This window comes from Bombus bifarius, unplaced genomic scaffold (assembly GCF_011952205.1).
Source record: "Bombus bifarius isolate JDL3187 unplaced genomic scaffold, Bbif_JDL3187 scf7180000008138, whole genome shotgun sequence".
Lineage (NCBI taxonomy): Eukaryota > Metazoa > Arthropoda > Insecta > Hymenoptera > Apidae > Bombus > Bombus bifarius.
Window position 1 is genome coordinate 507,045 of NW_022884466.1, and position 27,552 is coordinate 534,596.

At 36.8% G+C, this 27,552-nt stretch overlaps 4 protein-coding genes and 2 pseudogenes across 4 annotated transcripts; 4 read left to right on the plus strand and 2 right to left on the minus strand.

Annotated features, from left to right (window-relative positions):
* Nucleotides 1–644: 644 nt before the first annotated feature.
* Nucleotides 645–13,138, plus strand: LOC117208503 (cytochrome P450 9e2-like). Its single transcript, XM_033449703.1, has 2 exons — nucleotides 645–2,329; nucleotides 12,675–13,138. The coding sequence occupies exon 1, from the start codon at nucleotides 719–721 to the stop codon at nucleotides 2,294–2,296; it is 1,578 nt and encodes a 525-aa protein (XP_033305594.1). The 5' UTR covers nucleotides 645–718; the 3' UTR covers nucleotides 2,297–2,329; nucleotides 12,675–13,138.
* On the plus strand, nucleotides 3,135–9,604 carry LOC117208512 (annotated as a pseudogene).
* On the plus strand, nucleotides 11,013–12,671 carry LOC117208505 (cytochrome P450 9e2-like). Its single transcript, XM_033449704.1, has one exon. It carries the CDS (start codon nucleotides 11,094–11,096, stop codon nucleotides 12,669–12,671), a length of 1,578 nt encoding a protein of 525 aa, XP_033305595.1. The 5' UTR covers nucleotides 11,013–11,093.
* A 2,146-nt stretch (nucleotides 13,139–15,284) lies between the features above and the next one.
* LOC117208506 (cytochrome P450 9e2-like) lies at nucleotides 15,285–18,151 on the plus strand. Its single transcript, XM_033449705.1, has one exon. It carries the CDS (start codon nucleotides 15,628–15,630, stop codon nucleotides 17,203–17,205), a length of 1,578 nt encoding a protein of 525 aa, XP_033305596.1. The 5' UTR covers nucleotides 15,285–15,627; the 3' UTR covers nucleotides 17,206–18,151.
* Nucleotides 18,152–21,105: 2,954 nt separating this feature from the next.
* LOC117208502 (cytochrome P450 9e2-like) lies at nucleotides 21,106–23,763 on the minus strand. The gene has a single exon (XM_033449702.1). The coding sequence runs from the start codon at nucleotides 23,523–23,525 to the stop codon at nucleotides 21,924–21,926; it is 1,602 nt and encodes a 533-aa protein (XP_033305593.1). The 5' UTR covers nucleotides 23,526–23,763; the 3' UTR covers nucleotides 21,106–21,923.
* A 1,399-nt stretch (nucleotides 23,764–25,162) lies between these two features.
* LOC117208510 lies at nucleotides 25,163–27,341 on the minus strand (annotated as a pseudogene).
* Between the last annotated feature and the right edge of the window lie 211 nt (nucleotides 27,342–27,552).

Sequence of the window (27,552 nt, forward strand, 5' to 3'; positions counted from 1 at the left end):
TATCTTCCTCAGCGTCAGACAACGATAAGCGAACTACGCAAATGATTGTGGTTATTTAGAATAACCAATCTCACCGACTTCGTCAAGATCATAACATGTCATAAGGTCAAAGTATTGAATATTTTCCTTGTGCAAAAAACCGCTCTGCAATCCCCCCCCCCATAATCGGCTCGCAAACATTTATTTTTATTTGTATACTTGACTGTTTGAAAACTTCAATGGGAAAAGTATTTTAATAACAAAAACCAATTAGCTCTACAACTACAAAATAAATGTATTGTCAGACGGACAGAAGATGATCGTAAGTACTTATTAACGAATATTATATCGAAGATTGGTTATTAAAAATTTCAGAACGACCGATTTCTTTTCCTTGAAAGTTATGCTCCGGGTACGTTTAATTAAAATTTCACGGCCTAAATTCCATCGATCCATCTTTTTCCAAATATGTAATCATTAATTGCAATCTATGCCGAACATGTTAAACTAATTATCCAACTGATAAAACCGGTAAAACTGATAAAAGTGGAAGGAAAGCGATGAAATCAAACGCAAGGGAGTTTCACAACGTCGAGACGCTCCTGAATCCTGATATGCAGACACGAATTCCCCTACATAGGAACTCTACGCATAGGCCGACTCTTAGTCTTCTTGGTCAGAGAACACAGCGCACATCGTGTTATCGCTAAACTCTGGCGCCTACACCGACTACTTTACCATGGAGTATCTACCGATCGCTTTGTCCATACTGGCAGCAGTACTCGTCGTTATTTACTATTTTACCACGAGAAATCATAATTTATTCAAGAAGCATGGAATTCTGCATATTCCACCAACGCCACTGTTTGGAAATATGGGCCCCTTCCTTAGACGACAGTGCACCATGTACGATTTTATTCTCAAAATTTATCAATTACATCCTGAAGCGAAATATGTTGGCTTCTACGAATTTCTGACGCCTGTTCTAATGCTCCGGGATCCGGAACTGATTAAAGCTGTCACTATCAAGAACGTCGAACAATTTCCGGACCATCGTCCGTTAGTGTACGAGGAAGTGGACCCTTTGTTAGGAGGAATGTTATTTTCTCTGAAAGGTGACCAATGGAAGGAGCATAGAAATATGTTGTCTCCCACGTTTACTTCTAGCAAGATAAAAGGCATGTACAAACTGATGACCGATTGCGCGGTCAAATTCGTGGACCATTTAACGAAACTGCCGGAGAACGAGCGTGAAATGGAGATGAAGAGCCTTCTGAGTAAATATACAAACGACGTGATCGCTACCTGCGTGTACGGTGTCTCCGTGGACACAATAAAAGATCCAAATAACGTGTTTTACGTATACGGTAAAATAGGTACAACCTTAGTAACTTTCAAAAAATCTCTAACAATGCTGATGCACAAAAACGCCCCTTGGTTAGCGAAACTGTTGCAATTTAAATACGTAGAAAGCTATATTGCGAAATTTTTCTCTGATATCGTGACAGACACGGTCGAAGCTAGAGAAAAGACTGGCGCTTATAGATCGGACGTCATACAGCTATTGCTAGAGACTAACAAGAAGAAGGAGCTAGGAAAAGGTATGAGCGTAGAAAGTATGGCCTCTCACGCTTTCAGCTTCTTTTTCGGCGGGTTTGAAACCGTCTCCGGGCAAATTTGCATAGCGACGCACCTGTTAGCCGAGAATCCAGATGTTCAAGAAAGATTACAGCAAGAAATCGACGAAGCATTGGAAAACAACAACGGCCAATTAACCTACGATGCTCTAAACGAGATGAAGTATCTAGATGCCGTGATGAATGAATCTTTGCGACTGCATCCGATAGCTATATTCATGGACAGACTATGTGCTGAAGATTTCGAACTGCCACCTGCGTTACCCGGTGACAAACCTTTCACAATCAAGAAAGGAATGAACGTTTGGATTCCTGTGAAAGCGATTCATCACGATCCTAAGTACTACGAAAATTCTTTGAATTTCGATCCAGACAGATTTTTTAAAAATGGTAAGAAGATTATGAACTCGGACACGTATATGCCATTTGGCCTTGGGCCCAGAATGTGCATCGGAAACCGGTTTGCACTCACAGAGATGAAGGTATTGCTATGTCACCTTCTTGCCAAGTGCAATGTCAAGATCGGACCGAAAACGACAACTCCGTTAGAATTCGAGAAAGGTGTGATAAGCGCCACTGCGAAAAATGGATTCTGGTTGATCATTGAGCCAAGGAAAAGTTCTTATCGCTTCGCCCAGGTTAACGGAGGTGCCAATGGAATTTGTACAAATGGAATATGAAGTAAAATAACCTTTAATTTCCTTGTGTAGAAAATTGTAAACCTTTAAAATGATACGTTTATCATACGTTCACATCATTAAACGATTAATACCATGTAATGTACAGCTTGCGAAATATAGTTCACATGTCAGAGTTTGAAAAATCAATTACTCGAGATAATCTCATACTGTAAAACGCAAGAACGTATTAAATTACACTTGTTACACGTAATTACACTTGTAGTATCGTACGTTACTCTGGTGCTATCTCATCTCGAATACGCGCCGGCAATATGGACGCCAAGCACTGAGAAATCCTGTTAACTTCCGGAAAATATCCAACATCATTTTCTCAGGTTCCTTGCGTATAAGAGGGGCGACCTGATGCCATATAACGATCATGATAATTCAGCGATTATTGTCTCAATTGAATATATTGTAAGTAGAGCAGCGTAGGACTGTTAACGAATTATCATTATTACGCAATATTTGGAACAACAGAATTAACTGTCCTGATCTTACAATACGTATTAACTTTAACATTCCCTCCTATGTCTTCAGCATTCGATATTATTTCATACGCCTAATCGCCAATCGACATTCGGTAACGATATCATCAACAGAATCTGCAGAATTAATAAATACATCGACCAACTCGACTTCCTTTATGATTCGCCATCAAAGTGTAAGAAAAATCCGTTTGTGAAATAATGCAATATCTTCTATCTTTGTGCGACACTGATAGTAGATATTGTATATTGATTGTCATATTGTATTTTATGAAACTTATGTTGTTAAACTTATGTATAAAAATTTGATTGTTTAACTCGTTATGCTTCTAATATTTCGCTACATTAGAAAGGTGTTTTCCCGTTAATAAAATTTGTTGTTATTATTATTATTTACTTCATTATTATTAAACGGTTAAAAAAATTGACAAACTATCGTTTCCCGTATCTGTTTCTCATCAGCGATAACTTTGGCACGTAACACCGAAAGCGCTGCATCATTCTGTAGTAAATATTAGGTTGTATTCAACGCAATTTCTATCTGAACGATAAATCTATCCATTAGTAAATACCTACAACGCTACGTCAGGCGACAAACAAAATCATGTAGTTACTTCTAAATTAAGCGGAACATTTACAGCTCGTCATTATCATGATAATATTTCTGCATCCTAATATAGTCGCATAGAGTTGCGTTTAACTTTTTTAAATTAAAACTTTAGAAACGATACCGGAAAGGTTGATATTACCATGTTTGTATATACTTCATTTTACAAAAAAGGAAGTTTCATTTTTTTCTATAGAATACCACAACAGGCATACTTTACAAAGTTTCTTATATTTGAATCAAAAACGAAATTAAGCATGTATACCTTTCTTTATCTTTATCTGTTACATGCGGATTCCAAAAAATTCCATCAAAGAAAGACTTAAGGTTGATGTTTCGTATAAGTAACGACATATAAATAACTTAAAACGGTCGTGTTAGATGAATTATTCCGTATACTAATTTATTACCTAAAATTGGTTAAACAAAGAATTAGTTTCTTTGCGAATCACGGTGCAACATGTGCGACATTTTAATTAATGGAATAACGAATGGACAGCAATTATTTTCATAACAAAAATCGATCGAAATTTTTGATTCGGAATTAACAGTTCACGGTAATGGAATGGTAGTGTCCAACTATTAACAACGAATTTAATCTGATAAGGAATGCTTATTTATGTATCTATGTCAGTACGTACGTAAGACTCACGCGTTAACAACGATTAAGGACGGACGGCTGTTTTGTTTATATGTTTTATGCTTCTTTCATGCTGTATGACATCATCGAACAATTGTATGAAAATATTCCTATGATATTGAAATATCTTATCGAATAATCTTATCGATTAGTTCCGTTTAGTCATTAGAACTAACACCTTTTTCCGAGTAGGTTATCCGTTTATCCGTCCATATAATCTATCGGTGTACCGAACATCTCACATCTGTTATAAAAGATTTGAATTTTTACATTCCCGACTCGATCTTTGCTCTGCCTCAATCTATTCCAATTATTCACATAGGAATTTATGTCAATGTTTCGTCGACAGAATGATGTCGCCCGTGAACGATGATTTTGTTTAGATTCTAACTTTATAATTAATCGATTCGCTAACATTTAATTAATTCGTATGAAAATGTAAGGCCACATTAAGTAGTCTCTGATTACTATGTTTGCATTATGAAATATCGTTATTTCAGATAAGACGGCAAATGGCGTGCAGTATCGTCCGAGAATTGATCTAAAGGCAATCAGATAAGTTAACCAAATTATCAATCGGTCGACATAACAAAACAAAAATGAGTATCAGTCGAAATAACTATAAGGAAACATGGAGTGGTAGCCTAGTTTTTGCCGAGTCACGCTTGGTTTAAGAAGTAACGTTTAAAAGTTAGGGAATAGAACATGCTTGAAATGCCCCTGCATATCGGGACACAGACACGTTCCCTTCTATATGTATGTACTTATAAAGCTACGCGATAAATCGTTGGACAATCAGTCATCTTACTAAGCGGACGCTGTGCAAGATATCGTGTCGAAAGTGAAAATTCCAACAATGGCTTTAATTTAATATTCAGAATGGAGTATTTGTCCTTTGGTCTGTCTTTGGTAGCGATACCTGTCGCTACCCACTATTTCGCCACGAAAAATCATAATTTATTTAAGAAGCATGGTGTTTTTTCGACTGTTCACGGAGAGACGCGATCGCGAGGAAGCGCATCAACGGGAGTTTAGACAATCGACACCACGAACTGATCGACCCCCTATTTCGATTAGGATAATAGAGGTAGCTTAATGAGTATAATGCTTGATTAACAGTTCAAAGATAGTATATATTTCCAACAACTTTGTAGAAAAGATAGTTACGCTGGTGTGTAAGGTATAAGTTAAGTAGGTCAATGATTAAAGGATTGACGGAAATCCGGTAAAGAGATGTTGACTGTTATAAAGATGATGAACCAGTGAAGTCCGGTGACGATGCTGTTGCAAAGGGAAACTTTTACTCGGTGGTGATCGCCCCACCACTGCTCGCGTGAGGATGGAATCCTTGGAACCATGGGAAAACCCACGTTTCCCCAATTTTTACCTGATGACGCAATAAGGAATCTCTTGACTTATTATTGATTATTGCGATCCGTTTAATTCTATGTGCACAGCTGCTGGCTGCCTCGAACGTAAAGAGTCACCGGACGTAACACATGGAATCCTACACATTTCACCGTTGCCATTGTTTGCAAATATGGGATACTTTTGCGCCAGACGGACCACCTTGCAAGACACCATTCTGGAAACCTACCAACTTCATCCCGAAGCGAAATACGTCGGCATATACGAGTCACTCACGCCTATCATAGTACTTCGTAACCTCGATTTGATCAAGTCCATCACCATGAAGAATTTCGATCACTTTACCAATCATCGTAACTTCGTCGATAAGAATCCTATCTTTGCCGAAATGCTATTTTCTATGAACGGCGAGCAATGGAAAGAGCAGAGAAGCATGTTGTCGCCAACGTTTACTTCCAATAAGATTAAGGACATATTTAATCTAATATCTGGATGTGCGATCAGATACGCGGACTATGTACTTGTCGAAACTGACAGAAGACGAGGGTGAAATAGAAATGGAGCATCTGTTGACTAAATATACTAACGACGTAATCGCTACCTGCGTCTACGGCGTATCTGTCCACACCGTCGGAAGTTTACAACATTGAGGAAAGCTATGAGAATGCTAACGCAAAGGAACCTACCCTGCCTGACTAAGCTTCTCCACCTTCGATTTCTGGAGAAGCATATAGCAAAATTTTTCACCTAACAAGTTATCAACACGGTTGAGGAGCGGAAACGCGGAAACGGAAACTTGTCGGTCAGACATTCTACAGTTATTCATGGATGTGACTGATAAGAAAGATCCAGGAAAAGGTATGAGCATGAAAAACACGGTTAATCACGCTTTTAGCTTATTCTTTGGTGGAACTTATTCCGTTGCAACGCAGACGAGCTTTCTGTTCTACTTTCTAGCCGAAAATCCAGAGATTTTGAAACAGGAGGAAATCGACGAAACATTGGAAAATAATAACGGACAATTGACTTACGATGCCATGATCAACGAAGCGATGAGATTGCAACCAATTACCGTATTCTTGGATAGACTATGTGTGAAAGATTTCGAGCTGCCATCAGCCTTACCTGGTGAAAAACCTTTCACCGTAAAAGCAGGAATGAACATCTGGATACCTGTTGACGCGATTCATCACGATCCCAAGCACTACGAAAATCCGCAGAAATTCGATCCGAATAGATTCCTCGAGAATCTATCAGAAAGAAGATCATAAATTCGGGGGCGTTTATGCCGTTTGATCTCGGTCCCAGAATCTGTATCGGCAATCGGTTCCCGTTAACAGAGATAAAGGTATTGCTGTGTCACATTCTCGCCAAGTGCAATGTCAAGATTGGATCGAAGATGTTGCTTCCGTTGCAATATGAGGAAGGTGTGATAACCGCCTATGCTAAGAATGGATTTTGGCTGAATGTTGAGCCCAGAGAAAATTCTTACTGCACATTTCAAACTAATGGAACGACAAAGTGCGTATGATCAATGGAATTTATAGGAACTGAATTTAGGAATGAGCGATCTTTAACACGATACGTTGAAATCCTTCTTTGTATCCTGCTTTGTATGGTTTTTCTCAATTAATCTCGATACTGATTGAAGAGTGCTACTTGCTTTACTTAAGTATGAAATTTCCTACATAATTCGTGGCTTGGTTGATTATACGTTTTTGCTCATGTATCGAACAATTAATGTCATGTAATGTACAATTTACTAAACATTATTTCTTTGTCAGAGTTTGGTAAAAAATGTTTTATTTTATATCGACTATTTTGTAACATAATTTAAATATTAAATTAGGAAAATTCGTTTAGCATAAAAATAGAGTAAACTAAATTCAAGGATGCATGTGTCTCAATTATTGGATAAAAGAAGTTCTTGGATTCCAATTAATGAAATAAAGCTATTGTGGATTAATCGTCGAGCCTAGACCTTTCGGTTTTGTTATTGTTCATCTCTGGTGTCTAAAGATTAAATAAAAGAAATGACTAATTACGAGTATAGCTAAATGAATAGTATGATGGATCTAATCGATCAGAAATACTTGGCTTTTTATTTTATATTTTCAGGAACAATTTATAGTTCATTTAATGTTCTGTACAAAGATAAATATTTTTTTGCTCAAAACAAAATATTTTATCGTAATTCTTTTGTTGTAAATTTCAGCGTAAAATACATTACTCCGGTTAATTTCGTATAAGTACGCATAATTTAAATTGAGATTGACTAGGCAATACTAGATAGGAAAAAATATATAAAATACAATAACATTAGATTGATTACTGCTCTAATAGTACGTACATATGTACATGTACAATCTAGGTTAGCTCTTCTTCATTCTTGATAAAATTTTGTTTCAAGATTTCTGTTACAATACCATCCACGATAGTTCCAATCAATAAAAAAATAATCTGTGCACACTTTAAACTCGATTATATAAAAGGGAAACGCGCCTCTGGGCCCTCAAACATTAAAATAATTATTTGGGCGCAAATAAAGTCGAATTCATTCGGTTGTCATCTAAGTTATTGATTATATCAAAGGGAAACGTGAAAGGGATACGTCATAACTCGCGAATATCGCGGGCCACAACTCTAGGCAAATGGAATTAAGAACACAAAACTGAAAGGAAAGGAAATACGCGTATAAATACTGTACATTATTATTGAACAAAATTAAAATCTAAGAATATCGAAATAGAAACAAGGAAGAATGAGACATCCACTGACACGTACCGCCTTGCACGCGCTCTCCTGAATACAATACACAGTACAATAAGCAAGTAATGGAAGTTAAGATGCTACAGTCTTCTCATACAGCAGCTACAGTGACAAACAAGTGACACGCGCCAAAGGCTCAAGTACTGGCATCAGCAAGGTAACCACGTGTTGAGCAGAATACGATGTATCATGAGCAGAAACTGATACTGCAAGAAGAATGCAGCAGCAATACTTCCACGAAACCCACATAAGCTGAAACCCTAACACTTCTCGAAAGACACCAGCAGAACTGAAGATTGCAGCGTCCGCAAAAGTAATCACGTACCAAAACTCCGCGCTATCATAGAATAATCCATCACGTGACAATTGGCCATGATAGTCTTAGTATAAATAAGGGTAACCACTTAGAAATAAGCAGTCCAGTTAAAGTCCGTAACGTAGTTCAGTAAAAATTTGTAGAGAAGCAGTTCAGTTGAAATTTTGTCAAAGCGCAGTTCAGTTAAAAATTTTTCAAGGGTTCAGTCAGTTCAGTTCAGTTATTGACTTCAGTTATTCAGTTCAGTTATAGAGTTCAGTCCAAGTAGTTAAAATTTTGTCAAGAATCAGTTAAAAATTTATCGAGAGTTAATATCAAGTTCAGAAGAACAGTAGTCTTTACGAAGCAGAGAATTGTTCTAATCCAATCTTTAAGTAACGTCAAGAAGTAGAACCGAGCATTTTATTAATCGTTAACCATTCATACAGTCAGTCTTCCAATAACTATATTGACTCAGTACGATATTCCAGGAGTGCGATCGACTATACATATAAGCAAGGTGAGAAGCTGAACATTGTAACATTTTCTTCTTCGATTTCGGACTTGTACTACATATACAATTTCAATAAAACTATTCATTGACTATTATTTTCATCAATCAAGAAGATATTGAAAATATTTATTTATTCCAAGGAGACTTTAATCCTTCTCGTGCTAGTACTCCTGCACATAGCGGGTAAGCCGAAATGTGAAAGTTTATTTACCAGTCGTATTGATACGCTAGTTAACGCTATTCATACGGTTATATTAACGAATTAAAATATGAACGATACAACAGTTTAGAAATTCAAAATAGTGACGCGCTCTAGAAGTGTGCGACAAGTTTTTGGAATCATTTCATTCAGTCGTTTGCCTTGTTTCAAAATTAGCGAATGGGAGTCGAATTAATCGAAATAGTTAATAACCACTTCTGGTGACAGCAACTACCGTTTTCATTTAAATATAATTCGAGAATTCTAAGATTCGACATCTAGAGTAACATATAACGGCTACGAATACCGAAGATCAAGACCAAATCGTAACAAGTGTTTCAGTTCGGAAATAAAAATAGACACTTTTTTTAAGTCTTTGTTGATAAAAAATGATTCAAAATGTAAAAGAACCTTTTTACAGACCCCTTTTTCATTTTTTCTCGCCAACTATTTGTCGCACGAAAAAGAAGTGTAATAACACGCAGTTGTCTGCATCTAGTCTGTCAACTATTGTTTTTTTATACATAATCAATAATTTAAATAACTATTTTCATGTTTAAAGATCCAGTGACACGTTTTCCTCTTACATAATCGAGCACATAATCGAGTATACATGTACGTGACATGATATAGCGAAATTGTAAATCCAATTACGATTTCAAACAATGGTATTTATAATGTCAAGAGAAACCGATAGTAAAAACATGAACAGATAAGAGCCTGATGCCTCTATCAGATCGGTACGAAGAAACTTCTAATACAAAGACAATGTTATTAACATTTATAATTATGTTAAAATTTCTCTTCCTCGCGTTAAAATTTATCAAAATAGTAATTGATATGAAGTGTCTCTGGAAATGCAAATTCTCTATTTTCATCCATTCTTAAAATTAACCCGAGCGAGAAGATCTAAAGACTACAAAATGCATTTTTTCAAAAATTAAACCTCAAATAAGAAATGCTACATTTTCAATTTGCTTTTACATAAGGAATGGTCCTTTTATCCATGTGTCCGATGCACACAACTAATCTGGATAGAATGAACAATTGATAGTGATAAGTAAATAGGAAAACGGAATCTAATTTTAAACAAAAATATTTCGCTACATATTTTGTATTTTTGCAAAAAATCAATGATTTATTTAATATTCCGTAAAGGCACAAATATTCCTTCACCAAAATTGAAGTATTAGCAATTTGAATTTTTATCAAGAATATGTTTAATTTACAAAAATTAACTAATGATCACTTCGCGTTTCCGTCTTCCGTCCGCGATAATTTTTATTCTGCGCATTAAAGTACTGCGTAAAACGTCACACAATCAATAAAAATTAATAATAATCTTTTTCTTATGCATATAATCCTCTGTCCGCAAACTTTTATTCTTATTTGTATACTTGAATGTTTGGGAACTTCAGTGGGAAAAGTATTTTAATAAGAATAACAAATTAACTCTACAACTACGAAATAAATATATTGTCAGCTGAATAGAAGACGATCGTAAGTACTTATTAACGAATATTATATCGAAGATTGGTTATTAAAAATTTCAGAACGACCGATTTCTTTTCCTTGAAAGCTATGCTCCGGGTATGTTTAATTAAAATTTCACGGCCTAAATTCCATCGATCCATCTTTTTTCCAATTATGTAATCAGTAATTGCAATCTATGTCGAATATGTTAAACTTATTATCACCAACAACTGATAAATCTGCGCATAAATGTGAGTGGAACGCGATGGAACGTCAAACGCAAAGGAGTTCGACACCATGGAGACGCTCCTGCATACTGATATGCAGAAACGAGTTCTCCTATATAAGAACTGTGCTCATAGGCCGACTCTTAGTCTTCTTGGTAAGAGAACACAGCGCACATCGTGTCATCGCTAAACTCTGGCCTACACCGACTACTTTACCATGGAGTATCTACCGATCGCTTTGTCCATAGTGGCAGCAGTACTCGTCGTTATTTACTACTTTACCACAAGAAATCATAATTTATTCAAGAAGCATGGAATTCTGCATATTCCACCAATGCCACTGTTTGGAAATATGGGACCCTTCCTTAGGAGACAGTGCACCATGCACGATTTTATTCTCAAAATTTATCAATTACATCCTGAAGCGAAATATGTTGGCTTCTACGAATTTCTGACGCCTGTTCTAATGCTCCGCGATCCGGAACTGGTTAAAGCTGTCACCATTAAGAATATTGAACACTTCCCAGATCATCGACCGTTCGCGTACAAGGAAGTGGACCCTTTGTTAGGGGGAATGTTATTTTGTCTGACAGGTGACCAGTGGAAGGAGCATAGAAATATGTTGTCTCCCACGTTTACTTCTAGCAAGATAAAAGGCATGTACAAACTGATGTCCGATTGCGCGGTCAAATTCGTGGACCATTTAACGAAACTGCCGGAGAACGAGCGTGAAGTGGAGATGAAGAGCCTTCTGAGTAAATATACAAACGACGTGATCGCCACCTGCGTGTACGGTGTCTCCGTGGACACAATAAAAGATCCAAATAACGTGTTTTACGTGTACGGTAAAATAGGTACAACCTTAGTAACTTTCAAAAAATCTCTAACAACGTTGATGCACAAAAACGCTCCTTGGCTAGCGAAACTCTTGCAATTTAAATACGTGGAAAGCTACGTCGAGAAATTTTTCTCTGATATCGTAACAGAGACTGTCAAAGCTAGAGAAGAGACTAGCGCTTATAGATCGGACGTCATACAGCTATTGCTAGAGACTAACAAAAAAAAGGAGCCAGGAAAAGGTATGAGCGTGGAAAGCATGGCCTCTCACGCTTTTAGCTTCTTCTTCGGCGGATTTGAGGCCGTTTCCACGCAAATCAGCTTAGTGACGCACCTGTTGGCCGAGAATCCAGATGTTCAAAAAAGATTACAACAAGAAATCGATGAAGCATTGGAAAACAACAACGGGCAATTAACCTACGCTATTCTAAGCGAGATGAAGTATCTAGATGCCGTGATGAATGAATCGTTGCGACTGCATCCGGTAGCTATATTCATTGACAGGCTATGTGCTAAAGATTTTGAACTGCCACCTGCGTTACCCGGCGACAAACCTTTCACGATCAAGAAAGGAATGAACGTTTGGATTCCTGTGAAAGCGATTCATCACGATCCTAAGTACTACGAAAATTCTTTGAATTTCGATCCAGACAGATTTTTTAAAAATGGTAAGAAGATTATGAACTCGGACACGTATATGCCATTTGGCCTTGGGCCCAGAATGTGCATCGGAAACCGGTTTGCACTCACAGAGATGAAGGTATTGCTATGTCACCTTCTTGCCAAGTGCAATGTCAAGATCGGACCGAAAACGACAACTCCGTTAGAATTCGAAAAAGGTGTGATAAACGCCGGTGCGAAAAATGGATTTTGGTTGATCATTGAGCCAAGGAAACGTTCTTATCGCTTTGCCCAGGTCAACGGAGGTGCCAATGGAATTTGTACAAATGATTTGTAGAAAATTTTAAACCTTTAAAATGATACGTTTATCATACGTTCGCATCATTAAACAATTAATACCATGTAATGTACAGCTTGCGAAATATAGTTCACATGTCAGAGTTTGAAAAATCAATTACTCGAGATAATCTCATACTGTAAAACGCAAGAACGTATTAAATTACACTTGTTACACGTAATTACACTTGTAGTATCGTACGTTACTCTGGTGCTATCTCATCTCGAATACGCGCCGGCAATATGGACGCCAAGCACTGAGAAATCCTGTTAACTTCCGGAAAATATCCAACATCATTTTCTCAGGTTCCTTGCGTATAAGAGGGGCGACCTGATGCCATATAACGATCATGATAATTCAGCGATTATTGTCTCAATTGAATATATTGTAAGTAGAGCAGCGTAGGACTGTTAACGAATTATCATTATTACGCAATATTTGGAACAACAGAATTAACTGTCCTGATCTTACAATACGTATTAACTTTAACATTCCCTCCTATGTCTTCAGCATTCGATATTATTTCATACGCCTAATCGCCAATCGACATTCGGTAACGATATCATCAACAGAATCTACAGAATTAATAAATACATCGACCAACTCGACTTCCTTTATGATTCGCCATCAAAGTGTAAGAAAAATCCGTTTGTGAAATAATGCAATATCTTCTATCTTTGTGCGACACTGATATTAGATATTGTATATTGATTGTCATGTTGTACTCTTGCATTGCGTAAAATTTTGTGCGTAAGAATTTGATTGTTTATCTCGCTATGCTTCTAATATTTTGCTACATTATTATAAAAAAAGGTTTCTCTCCGTTAATTAAAATTTGTTACTGTTATTATTATTCAGTTTATTATTATTAAACAGTTCTATTACTTTAAAATATTACTGAAAATTATTAAACGGTTTTATTTTTGCAAAGAATCGGTGTGTTATTCAACCCTATCCCCAAAACTGAAGTATTCCTACTTTGAACTCTTATTAGGAATATATTTAACTTTGAAAAATTAGCAAACGATCTGTTTCTCGTATCTGTTTTCCATCGGCGATAAATTCCGCATGTGACATCTAAAGCCTGCGTTATGGTACTGTAAGTTTGTTCCATTGATACAAATATCAACAATACTACTTTCTTTCCTCAAACGAAGCAATATAGTTACGTATGTATAAATTGTACGGAGCATGCACAATTTAGTATCGTGATAACATTCCTGTTACAGTCCCATCGTAATGTAACATTAATATCGTTCTGACTTATTTCGTTCGTATGTGGTTTTAAATTGAGATGACCGAATTAGATAAATCACCCTGTATATTGATTTGTTGTCTGACAGAAAATCAGATTCTGGCAAATCACAATGCAATGTATAATATGCTCAATGGAATAATTTATCAACAGTAGTTACTTCCATAATAAATTTCCGATTCGATCGAAATTCTTGATTAACGATTAACAATTGATTTAATCTTACCTAAGGAATTCTCGTTCGTGAATTCTTTTTAGGAATTTTATAAATAATCTCGCGAGTTAACGACGGATAAAGGACGGCATAGCAAATATGTTTTATGATATTGTACGGTCTAGTAATGTCGAGTAATTGTGTACACTATTACGCATGGCACAGAAACACCAGCGATCTAAACCATACCAGCGTATCAGCGTTCGCATGTACTTAACCTTGTTTCAGAGAGTTGCGCCTGGCAAACTAGTGTCGAAACGCGCATCAAAGTCCAATGCAAAAATCACACGGCGAGTGCCGCGCCGGGCAGGAGTTCATCAAACATCAAGAGATAGATGAACGAGTTCATAGATCATCGAGTCCAAACTTGCTTAAAATACCAAAAAAAATTCTTGACTTTTATCTCTGCTGCGATTTTTTTGGAAACATTGTCAATTCCATACGAAGAGATCCTCATCGTTCGGTCAAAACGGTACATATTTCAATACATACACATATACATCAAAACATCTTATTGGTTAGATTATTCGATCTCGTTGATAGGACAAACGCCTCTTTTCAATAAATTATTCGTTTACGTGTGTCTAAGTGTTCTAAATATACCGAATATCTCAAATCTATTACAAAATATTTGAATTTTTCTATTCCACTATTCAATATCTCCACTATACCTTAACGTACTCCAATTATTCACATAGGAATTTATGTCCACGCATTGTCCATAAGATGATGTCACCCTGAACAATGATTTTACTCCAGTCGTAACTTTAAAATCATTTAATTTAGGAACTTTTTAATTAGTCGAGACATCCGTACGAAAATTTACAGCTAGATTAAATATTGTTATTTTTACACATTACGATGTAATTATTTGTTATAAGCCATTCACTGTCGTTTGACACTTAATCTAAAGACAATCAGATAGGTTAGTTAATTCGTCAATCGATCCGGCTGATACAATAAAACAAAAATGAGTGTGAATCAAAGATAGCTGCAAGGAGCGCTTGATCACGTGGTTTTCGTGGTTTTCCTCAGCCTGCTAGAAAGAGGAAGCAAAAATACTCTAGGGTACCGTAAATTAAGCCTTCTCCAGTACTGCGTAGCGTCATAAGCTAGAAGGCTCCGAAAAAGATTTGCGACTGCAGCGTATGGGATATTCCGTAATGCATTGTGCAATTATCAACGTTTAAGTAAGCGGACAAACGTTTAAAAGATACTTTACGCATTTCCTACCTTCACTAAATAAATCATGGCGATTTTTACGAAATACAGATTTCATCTTTTTCGTTTTTGCTTACGTAACGTTAAAGATTAGGGAGTTTACTACGCTTGAGACATTCTTGCGTATCAGAATATAGACGTGTCCTCTTACTTATTTATGTATATAGCTACGCGATAAATTGATCGACCTTTAGTTATTCGGAAAGGCCGACACAGCAAACATCGTGTCGGAAGTAAAATTCTGATAGTGGTTGTGGTATATTCGAATGGAGTATCTGTCCCTTGGTCTGTTTTTAATAGCGATACTCATCGCTATCTACTACTGTGCCACGAAGAATCATAATATATTCAAGAAACATGGAATCCTGCACATTCCACCGATACCATTGTTTGGAAATATGGGATCCTTCTTCGCAAAACGGTCCACCTTGCAAGACACCATTCTGGAAGCTTATGAACTTCATCCTGAAGCGAAATATGTTGGCATATACGAGTCCCTCACGCCTATCATAGTGCTCCGCGATCTCGACTTAATCAAGTCCGTCAACATGAAGAATTTCGATCACTTTACCGATCATCGTAACTTTGTCTTCAAGGACATGGACCCTATATTTGCCGGTATGCTGTTTTCTATGAAAGGCGAGCAATGGAAGGAACAAAGGAGTATATTGTCACTCGCGTTTACTTCCAATAAGATAAAGGATATGTTCAATCTTATGTCCGAGTGTGCTACCAGATACGCGAACTATTTGTCGAATCTAGCGGAGAATGAGCGTGAAATGGAGATGAGGGATCTGCTGACTAAATATACCAACGACGTAATCGCCACCTGCGTCTACGGTGTATCTGTTGACACCATAAAAAATCCGAAGAACGTATTTTACACGTACGGCAAATCGACCACGTTCACTAGTTTCAAAAAAGATATGGCAATGTTGGCGCAAAGGAACCTACCCTGGCTGGCGAAGCTCCTTCAGCTCAGATTTCTGGACAAACATATAGCGAAATTTTTTACCGAACAAGTGATCAACACGATCGAAGAAAGGAAACAGAATGGCACTTATCGATCAGATATTCTACAACTATTCATAGATGTAAACGACAAGAAGGGTCCAGGAAAAGGTATGAGCACGGAAAACATGGTTAATCACGCTTTTAGCTTATTCTTTGGCGGAACTGATTCCGTTGCAACGCAGACGAGCTTTCTGTTCTACCTTCTAGCCGAAAATCCAGAGATTTTGAAAAGACTACAGGAGGAAATCGACGAAACGTTGGAAAATAATAACGGACAATTGACTTACGATGCCATACAGAAGATGAAGTACTTGGATGCCATGATCAACGAAGCGATGAGATTGCAACCAATTACCGTATTCTTGGATAGACTATGCGTGAAAGATTTCGAGCTGCCACCAGCCTTACCTGGTGAAAAACCTTTCACCGTAAAAGCAGGAATGAACATCTGGATACCTGTTGACGCGATTCACCACGATCCCAAGCACTATGAAAATCCGCAGAAATTCGATCCGGATAGATTCCTCGAGAATGGAAAGAAGATCATAAATTCGGGTGCGTTTATGCCGTTTGGTCTCGGTCCCAGAATCTGCATCGGCAATCGGTTCGCGTTAACAGAGATAAAGGTATTGCTGTGTCACATTCTCGCCAAGTGCAACGTCAAGATTGGATCGAAGATGTTGCTTCCGTTGCAATATGAGGAAGGTGTGATAACTGCCTATGCTAAGAATGGATTTTGGCTGAATGTTGAGCCCAGAGAAAATTTTTACTGCATATCTCAAACTAATGGAACGACAAAGCATCTGAGCAATGGAAATTGTAGAAATTGAATTTGCGAATGAGTGATCTTTAATGCGGTTATAATCTTCTTTGCGTAAGGAGTAGTGTTTTTTCGGTTAACTCTATGTCGGCGGACGTCACACCGAATCAGTCGTAATCCACGTGATCTATACGTTGGCTCAATTTTGTTTGGAGCATACTGAAGATGTTTTGTAATATGAGCCTGGCCCCTTCCTCTCCATTAGCGATAAGAAAACTCTCGCACGATCTCGATAACAAGAGCAGGAAAGACATTTTGGAGTAAAAAAAATTTATTGCGAATCCAGCTGCGCAGCGTCCGTCTTTCGAATGTTAATACTAATACTAACTAAAGATTGCTATTTATTTTACTTAATGTGATATAAGCAAAATAAAAAGTTTCTTATATAATTCGTGATCTGATTGATTATTCGCTCGTGCTTCGAAAGATTAACATTGTGTAATGAACAATTTGCTGAATATAATTGTTTCGTTAGAGTTTGACAAAAAAAACTGTTTTTTAGCAAGTTTATGACGTAATTGAAACATTAAGTTCGGAAAATTCGTTTGGCATAAATACAGAATGAAATAAATTCAAGGATGCGTGGATATACATGTAACATATGTATACTAACTATTACATGAGAAAAGTTCTTTAATTGCAATTAATGAAAGAAAAATATCGTGGATTAAGTAAAAAGAGTGACTAATCATGACGAGTAAACGGATAAATAGAATGTTTGACACTTGCGGAAGGAAAATATTGTAATCAAGTAAATATTGTTTCGGATAGTTTGGAAGGTAATGTTAATTTTTATTCCGCATGTGAGATTTAACAGAAGCACAAATTTATTGCGTAATTATACATCGTTTATCTGTAAATTATATGTATGAATATGAGTTATAATTTTTACCATAAACAATAGTCTTCAAAGCGATAAAAGTATATGTTATACATTAATAAAAGTGTCAACAGTATTTCACGTTTCGATAATTGGTCCAATTCATTATAATTGTAATGTATTTGCCATAGTTTTATCGTAGGATATATAACACCGCGAAGACGAAGAGGGAAGAAAGGTAGAAGAAGAGCAAGAAAACTAAGATTCGTTTTCCCTTTTAGCCATCGTTTCGCGCCTTTTTCCACTAACACGACAAGACAATACACTGCTTGAATCCACCCTTACGATCTTCAGTTCATTAATTCTGGCCAAAAGCCGGTCTTGATGGTGTTGGTTACATCGCTAACCTTCGGTCTTGGACTTTTCCTTTTCATCCCTTCCACGCACTCACCGTAGCTAAAGTGAATTACATTAGAGGGGAGAGGGTAGTTTTATCGAGTCAACCTGCTAGATATTTCCTAAGGCACCTAAGGGTCGTTGGATCGGAAACGGGTCCTTTAACAACGACCAACCTTCCGAAGAAGTTGCACGATAATCTGCACTGGACCAAATTGCTTTCCCGCTTCGTCGAATATAACTTGTTGATCGTTTATGAAAATATTCGTTGCGTTGTTTCCTATCTCGGCCAACTCCGTTGCTATTGTTAACTATGTATCTAGTTGTTATTGCTAACTTCGTTTGGCTGTTGTTAATGTTGCTAGTCGAGTGTTGGTTTAGATTGATTTCCGAAGAAATTTCATGGTAAATGTGCGTGGTTCTCATCGTGTGGTCATTCGTAAGAAACAGAGATTTTATTACGACATTGTTGTTACTGTAGTATTATACCGTTGAAGGTCATAATAAAATGATTGGAGGTAATATATTTATTATAACGTTATTTGAGGATATCGTACATTATTAACATTAGCCGTGCGAGAAAATAACTCTTAACAAAATATTTATCTTTCGTCAATATGCTCTTCGTCGAAGAGATTTCCATATCTGAGTTTCGTTTCGTATCTTTTCAATAGTCGTTATCGTTAGTTCAATTAAGGATTGCCACGTCGTTGCTTCGTTAATTATCTTCGAAGAAAAAATGTCACTGATAACTTTATCCGTTTAAAAGTTACAACTAGGTACAAGTATATAGTTTCATACAAAATACTTTTCGCAATCTAATCTAGAGATATTTAAGTTCCTTGTAAGCTACTCGCGAGTTTTCTAAAAATATTCGTATGGTGTCAAAGAGGACATATAAGTTATTTGTTATTTTCTTTTTTATAGTGATACGATTTGATGCGGGCATAACCGCGTACTTATTATTGACAGGTCAATTAATTCATTGCGTATATTCACAATGAGTCCTCTTTTGAATTGTGGCGGCACTCGACAGCAAATACCACCACTCGACACTAACTACTGCCGACGACGGCAGCGCAGTGGTTAGCGCCTTAAGTTACGAACGTTCGGGACCCGAGTTCCAAATCCCGGCAACCGGAGTCCGATTTTTTTTCTACGCATCAAAAATGGAAGAAAAACAGCAGTACACCGTCAGCGACATATCTACAGTCAGCAGCTACAATTATCAGGGACAACACTTACACCTCAGAATATTTATAAATAGAATGATTGTTCCCAAATGAAATTCAAAGTAATTTCAATTGAAGATCCACAATCGCTTCAAATGGACATCGACGGTCGTTTAGAATTGAAATCCCCGGTTTGAAATTGTGACAAATTACAGTGTACGATCGTTCCAACGTTTAGTCTTGAACCTTGTAATCATTCCAAATTGAACGAGTGGAATAAGACTGAGAAAATCGAGCAGCAACCACAAACTTTCACATCTAGAAACTATAACATAATAGACCTAAGATTATCTTCGGAGGACAAAACGTTTAGAATGACCCAATCATTTAATAAATTTAATGAAATTCATTGCTTTTCCTCTGGTGTATTTCAAAAAGTTATAAAAAGAAATGATCATATGTATTTAATCGTCCCAGCTACCGATCGGAACCCTGTCTAAAGACAAAGTTCGCGATTCCCAGAAAATCGAATATCAAATCCATGAGAGTTCGCAGCATATTATCACAATTTCTTGAACCACGAGAATGAAGAAGTAGGTCGCAATTAGGTTGGTGCGATATCTGCGTGATATTGTGACGAGCAACCATCTCGTGATGTAGCAGCTTATATATACGCGGGAACTCGCTCATTAAAGCAACATTCACAAGGTCGTATGGCGTCTTTGCCACTAGCCGATCACGTAGTAGAATATATTACACATACGACTGTTATATGTATCTCGACTCCATGTTACGTGCTGGACATGCAGAGACGATGCTGACGCATTCGGCCAGGATAATTGAGATGGACGCGTAACACGTATCCATTATATGACCAAGAACACGCGCCACGATTCGATCCTCCTTTTCATTTCTTCTCCGATTCGTTTCACTGAAATACGAACAGGTTAAATGGTGGCGGAAGAATTTTGTGGGATACCCAAAAAATTCTCTATCTCTTTGGCTTTTTCCCCTTATTTACGATCACGCGGGAAGGTTGAAGAAAGGAGTAAAGAACCTTCAAAACTGAGATACATCGGTGCTTAACGGAAATTGACTCGTAAAAATAATACGATAAATAAAGAAAATCGATCAAAAGGATTGAAATGTACCTTAGGTATAAACATAAAGCTGATCGAAAACTTTAACATCTTTGAACGAAGATATCGTTTTGTTCGCATCGTTTAATGTTCAGGAAAGGCAATCGTATATTGAATCTTTTCTCTATCAGAAAGAATTTTGGAGCCCCAGACGGAGGATGCTATCGTTAATTATTTAGTTTACGGTACCTGAAACTTGAAATTTGTGAAACTAGGACGAAGTATGGTATGGACAGTATGGTATTATCTTAAAAACAATAATGTAATCTTATTATAATAAGAATCGATTATAGATTAGAATTATAAATTCTATTTCCCAATACAAACTTGTATTTATTTAGTTTGTTTCTCTATTTAAACCCAAACTATTCTTATTCCAAATATTAATTTTGTTTAATCATATTATATTATAACAGATACATTTATCTAAATAATAAAAAGTATATAAATGTTAGTATACAGAGAAAATCTCGTAAACACGTATGAAGGAAAAAAAAAGCTATAAAACATTGATCGAGTTATTAGATCATTAGATCTGATGTATTAGATCATCCGTCAAGCATTTGGCAAACCAACTGGATAAGAGTACGCTTGTAGAATATTAGTAACGATTATTTTCTATAAATTCTACAAAATCATATTAATCATAAAGATCGTATCAATAGAAAATCATTGGACAAAATACTAAAATCGCTTAAAGTTATGAAAATTTAACGGTGTTTTAACACAGTTAAATAAAACAAGATGTACTTCATCTCCGCAAAAGTCACTACGTTCTTCGTTGTTAAATAGAATCATTTTCAACTTGTTGATTTTGAATATAGATATCTAAGAGTGTTTCACTGTTCGAACCAAAGAGAAATCGTTGACCCGAAACTTTATACAATTCGTATATTTTATGCGTTACAATGAAAATATTATATGAAAGCTTTTTATTTCTCTATACACTTTGAATACCCCAAGTATATGTGTTTTTCACTTTCTTTCGCAAAACAAGCATCTCGATTCTTAATACTTCGAAATCAAGTGACGATGCGAATAACTAAATATAAACGTTTGAAGTGACGTGTTCAACTCGAAACCTTCGGTTCTGATTTCTGGTTTACCGTCGATCTTATTGCATTGAATATATCGAAAAAATATACGTAGATATTTTCAAACGAAAGATCGGAAGATTGATATTACAAACATCGCATATAACTTAATTGTCTGGATGTCTATCAGGAATCTTCTCGATAAACATCGTTTTTCCTGGAACCGTAATTTTCTCGACCTCGCCTTTCTTTATGTTTCTCGGTTGAATGTTAAACCAAAATCCATTCTCTGACGTCATAGCAAATCCTTTCTTGTTCAATTTCAGCGGTATAGAAGTCTTGGCGCATGGTAAGAGGTTACACTTGGCAAAAATATAGAACAACAAAACTTTCGCCTCCAATATCGCGAATCTGTTACCAATACACATTCTAGGTCCCAATCCAAAGGTAAAGAGCGAACTGGAGTTGACCATCTGTTTCGCATCGCTGTAGAATCTATCAGGATTGAATTTGTTTGGCTCTGGATAATTCTGTGGATCGCGCTGAATTCCATAAATCGGTATCCATATGCATTCATTTTTTTGAACGATGTAGGGTTTTTTTCCTGGCAAATGTGGCGGTAATTCGAACGGTTTTACGCAAAGTCTATCGACAGCCACGATGGTCGGGTACATCCTAAGACTCTCGAGAATGACAGCGTCCAGATACTTCATGTCGTTGATAGCCTCGTACGTGGCTTCGCCCTTACAATCCTCCAAAACCTGATCGATCTCGTCTTGCAATCTCTTCTGAACTTCCTCATTAACTCCAACCTCGTAAGCAGCGAAGCACATCAGAGTAGAGGTGCTTTCGAATCCACCGAAGAAGAAGACGAACGCCTGGGCAGTCATGTCTTCGATGGTCAAGTCCTTTCCTGGGCCTAATTTCCCTCTCGTTTCCATCATCAGCTGAAGCATATCCGGACGAACGATACCTTTCTCGTCTCTGGTCTTTATCGTAATAGCCACCAAGTCTTGGAAAAAATCCGCGACCTGCTTCCTAATTATCCTGATATTTAACGCTCGAGCTACCCAGGGCAAGCTTCTTACAATGAAAAACTTGATGGATTGCGATCTCCCAAAATGAGTAGCCTCTCTACCGTACACGTAAAAATTGTTCTTCGGGTCCTTTATCGAGTTCACGTTAATGCCAAAGGCACAAGTGGCGATTACGTCGTTGGTATATTTGGTGAACGAATCTTTTAACTCCAAAGTAGTCTGGTCGGCAGGCAAAGAAGCAAAGTAATCGCCGTATTCCTTAGCGCATTCGCGCATTAGTACGAACATCGCCTTCATCTTGCTCGACGTGAAGGCTGGACTCAACGTGTTTCGTACTTCCTTCCATCTATCGCCACGAAGGGCAAATAAATTCTTACCAAACAGGGGATCTCTATCTACGCTATCAAAGGATCTGTGATCTGGAAAATGATCGAAGTTCTTCACGGTGATCGACTTGAGCAGTTCGAGATCTCGAATCATAACTATGGGTGAGGAGAAGTCGAAAAAACCGATGTACTTCGAATCGGGAAACGCCTGGTATATTTTTTCAACCGTCTCGGCGAACGAGATTCGTTGAAGTATGGCCTCCCAAATGCTTCCCAATATCGGGACGTAACTGTAGTAAGGAATCCCGCGTTTCTCAAAGAAATCGTAGGTCCGAGTGAATCTGTAATAAGCTACCGCGATTACGGCGACCACTGCCGCGATTATTGGCCACCAGTTTATTTCCATCGTTATTATTCAACGCTTCTACTGGGTATTCACTGGTATAACACCACACAACCACCTACCAGAAAACTAGATCATTGCTTTTCTTTAAAGAGATTCGACTTTCGATCGGTAATCACGAGAAAAGTGTATGTTCGATTCGATGGTAAAAAAAAGCTTAGAAGCTGTCAACGTATATGGATACTCTCATGTGAGAGAGTGACCGGAGACGCGATTGAATGATGCTCATGCTAGAGCGCTGCGTGCGTACTGACTGGCTATGACGGGTTGATGTAACTGTTTATAGCCATTGGGCTATTTATGCTAGAGCGTGCAAACATTTGTATTATGTATGTGAGATAATAAGTCTTATCGAATTTCTGTGTATTTCTCGACTGTGTATTCTCTGGATATCTCTGATTTCTAACTACCGTTTAGCGTTGATATTGTAGAAATTATTAGTGATTTAGTCGTCAACTATGCTTTATTATTTTAGTTTTTATCTGTCTAATAGGTAAATATATCTTATCAAATATAGATGTCCTTCGTGCATTTGTATGTTTATACATTGTTTCGCGTTATTATCGCTTTTTTACTTATTAGACTGCATAAAAATGAGTCATAATCGTCTTTATTTTTATGCCACTGTTCCTTTGAAAATTGCTCGACTAGAAAAATTTTCTTAATCACAATTATGCGATGCTATTAGACAATAATGTAAATTAAGATGATCGAAGAAAAAATGGTTATTATTTTCGGATAATATTTGAATTTCCTATGCTGTATTTGAAACTTTTCTAGATTTTCTTTCCCAAAGAATTATGATTTAACGTAATATAAAATCGCATAAATTTTGTGAATATGAAATAACGTAGTTAATGCAGGGATTCAGTGAGAATAATTAAACGACGAAAGTATGAAACTTGACGCTATAATATAGAAACCGAAACAATGTCCAAAAGTATATTTAATATATTTTTTTGCCAAAATTTCGTACGTATTATACTGTACAAAAATGAAAGCAAGTAAGGGTACTCTTCGATATACGGCGAAATATGATAAACGTAAAACTTCAAAGTATAAAGAAATCTGCACAATTGTCGTTTCTTTTTTGTCTAATATAATATCCTAATATAAATTCGAATCATTTCATATTTGGCGAAATTAATATCTTGCCAAATCAAACACGTATTTCTTTGTACAAGTTTCCTAAATGTTATTGAAAAATTGAAATTTTTTTTTATATTTTCGAAAAGCGAGATATTCGGTTCGGAATATGCGCGGAAAATTTCATACGGAAATTTGAAATATTAACGAAGTTAAAGATGTACAAAGTCACGTGAGTGCAATTTTAGAAGCCTGTATCCCAAAACTATATTTATGATATTGGTTGTTGTGAAAACTAATTATCCAATTAACTGCAAGTTTTACATACACGCATAAAAGTATGTACATTCTTCTATGGGCCCGTAAGAATGGATCGTAAAATCCATTATGTTAAAATTTTTCGCGACAACAACAAAAATTGTATTGTTTCACTTTATCGGTCTTTTAATTATGTATGTGATATGTTGCAATTTTATACGATATACATACCTTTGAGATCGTTTAGGCTTACACGAACATTTCTATCACTTAAGTATAGATATACATATATTAGGTATATATAAGTATACTGCTATCGAACCAGTTAACCATTTTCACTGCTAATAAGTTTTATATATTGTTAGATTTTTCACCGGGGCTGTAAATACTTTCAAGATTTCTGTATTCAAGCTTTTGTAAATTACGTCAATCTTATTGATTGTCTAAACCTACACGTTATTCACTTTATGTATACTAATGGATTTTACTCGTGTATACAGATAAATATTTAGTAATATTGTTGCTTGTCTGATAAAAATTCGTAATAAAATATACGCTTCAAATTCACATCAAAGAGACCACTCGAACTCAAAAAGATACGCGAAGCAAATCAATTCTAAAGGTACAATACGATTAGTCTTCTTATTCAGAACAACCATTTCTCTTCGAGTATTCACAAGCAAGCTTTCCTTCTTCTCTGGCAATTAAACTCGTTTAAAATTTCTCCCAGCAAATTTCTCTTTATTAATTCGTGCTGCTAACTTGAGATCTAAATATTACGTATTATTTGTATACCTTTACTCTGATATATTTGTTCATTTTATCATTCCACTGATCGATTCATACTGATTCTTCTTAATTCAAAATAATTCACTAATCTCATATAACTTCTTCATTCACAATCTTCCTTCAACCAGTTCATACTGCCAGATTTTATCAATTTTACCACCTTATAAGATTTTAATAAAATTCAATTCGACGGATTAATTAAACGTTTCTTCAATTAATTAAATGTTTATCGGAACTATCCGTAACCAAAATCCATTTTTCGCCGTAAGAAACACTCCTCTCGTCTTCAATTTCATAGGCATCGTCGTCTCGGAACAAACTTCGAGCCAGCAACGGGCAAAAATATGGAACAATGCGACTTTGGCCTTCATTAACGCGAACGTCTTGGCGATACAATTTCTCGGACCCATGCCAAATGGTAAATACGCTCCGCTGTTAACGAGATTACTCTTCTTATCCAAAAATCGATCTGTATCGAAGGTATTCGGCTTCTCAAAATATTTTGAATCACGTTGGATCGCGTAGATCGGCAACCACAGATGAGAACCTTCGTTCATTACGTATGGTTTCACTCCTGGCAGAACTGGAGGTGGTTCGAATGATTTCGAGCATTCTCGATCGGTGATAGGTATAATTGGATACATTCTCAGTGTCTCGATGATCACAGCGTCGAGATACCCTAAACGATTGTTGAATATTTCGAAAGTGAACTCCCTGCTGGAATCGGCTAAAACGCAATCGATTTCAGCATGCAGTCTTTCCTGAACCTCGGGATTCACAGCCACTTCATGAGCAACAAAGTATAATAGTCCGAATGTAGTCTCCAAAAAAGAAGATAAATGCTTGGGCAGTGATATCATCAACGGTGAGATCCTTTCCCGAGTCTAATTTACCTTTGGTCTTCATCATCAGCTAAATAAAATCTGGTCTGACTTTCTCTTCTCTGACTTTGATACTGTCAGGTACCACTTGTTTGAAGAAATCCGTCACTTTTCTGCTTAATAACGTTATACAAAATCTTCTGGCTAATCCTGGGAATATTTTTATCACGATAAGTTTGAGAATCGTTACGCTGTGAATATCTAAAGTCTCTCTGCCTAAAGTATAAAATTTATTTTTTCGATCGGCCAATGAATCGATCACGATACCAAAAGCACACGTCGCGAACACGTCGTTGGCATACCTGGTGAAGATGTCCTTCATCTCTACCATGTTCTCATTCGCCGGAAGGGTTGACAAATATTTTACCATGTTTACAGCGGTCTCGGACATCAATTGGAACATGGATCTCATCTTACTGGAGCTGAAGACTGGAGTGAATACGACCTGACGTTTCTCCACCTATCGTCACGGAGTAGCAGCAGATTACTGCTGAAGAAGCTGTCTATTTGTTCTTGTTTGTTGTTGAAAATAGTCGAAATTTTTTATGGTAATGGATTTGATCAACTCTTCGTCGGGAATCATCAAGACCGGTGTCATTCTGTTGTAGAGTCCCACGTATTTCGCGTCTGGTATCGGGTTATAAATTTCCTGAACCACGTTTGCAAATGACTTTCGCGTTAATATCTACTCCCATGTGCTACCTAGTAGAGCTCTTGTGTGGTAGATCATATGCCTCGAAAGGGTTCCGTGGCCTCAAAAAATAGTATATTCCCAGAATCACGAGAAGAATCGACAGTATTACGAAGAAATTGAGTCAATTTTTCAAGTACAACGGCATTCAAACGTATGGAAATCTGTAAGTTTAAAAGTGCTTTTAAGTTACGTAAATGGTAGAGGATATATGATTCATCGATCAAACGATCGATTGAGTGATTACGAATCCAACGATTCGGTTCGATCATCAGTCAATTACAATAAATATTTAATATAATTGTCGTGTTATTATTTGATAATC

What these genes read in the sequence shown, in the direction of transcription:
- LOC117208503 (XM_033449703.1), top strand. Translation starts at nt 719, where the DNA reads ATGGAGTATCTACCGATCGCTTTGTCCATACTGGCAGCAGTACTCGTC.
- LOC117208505 (XM_033449704.1), top strand. Translation starts at nt 11,094, where the DNA reads ATGGAGTATCTACCGATCGCTTTGTCCATAGTGGCAGCAGTACTCGTC.
- LOC117208506 (XM_033449705.1), top strand. Translation starts at nt 15,628, where the DNA reads ATGGAGTATCTGTCCCTTGGTCTGTTTTTAATAGCGATACTCATCGCT.
- LOC117208502 (XM_033449702.1), bottom strand. Translation starts at nt 23,525, where the DNA reads ATGGAAATAAACTGGTGGCCAATAATCGCGGCAGTGGTCGCCGTAATC.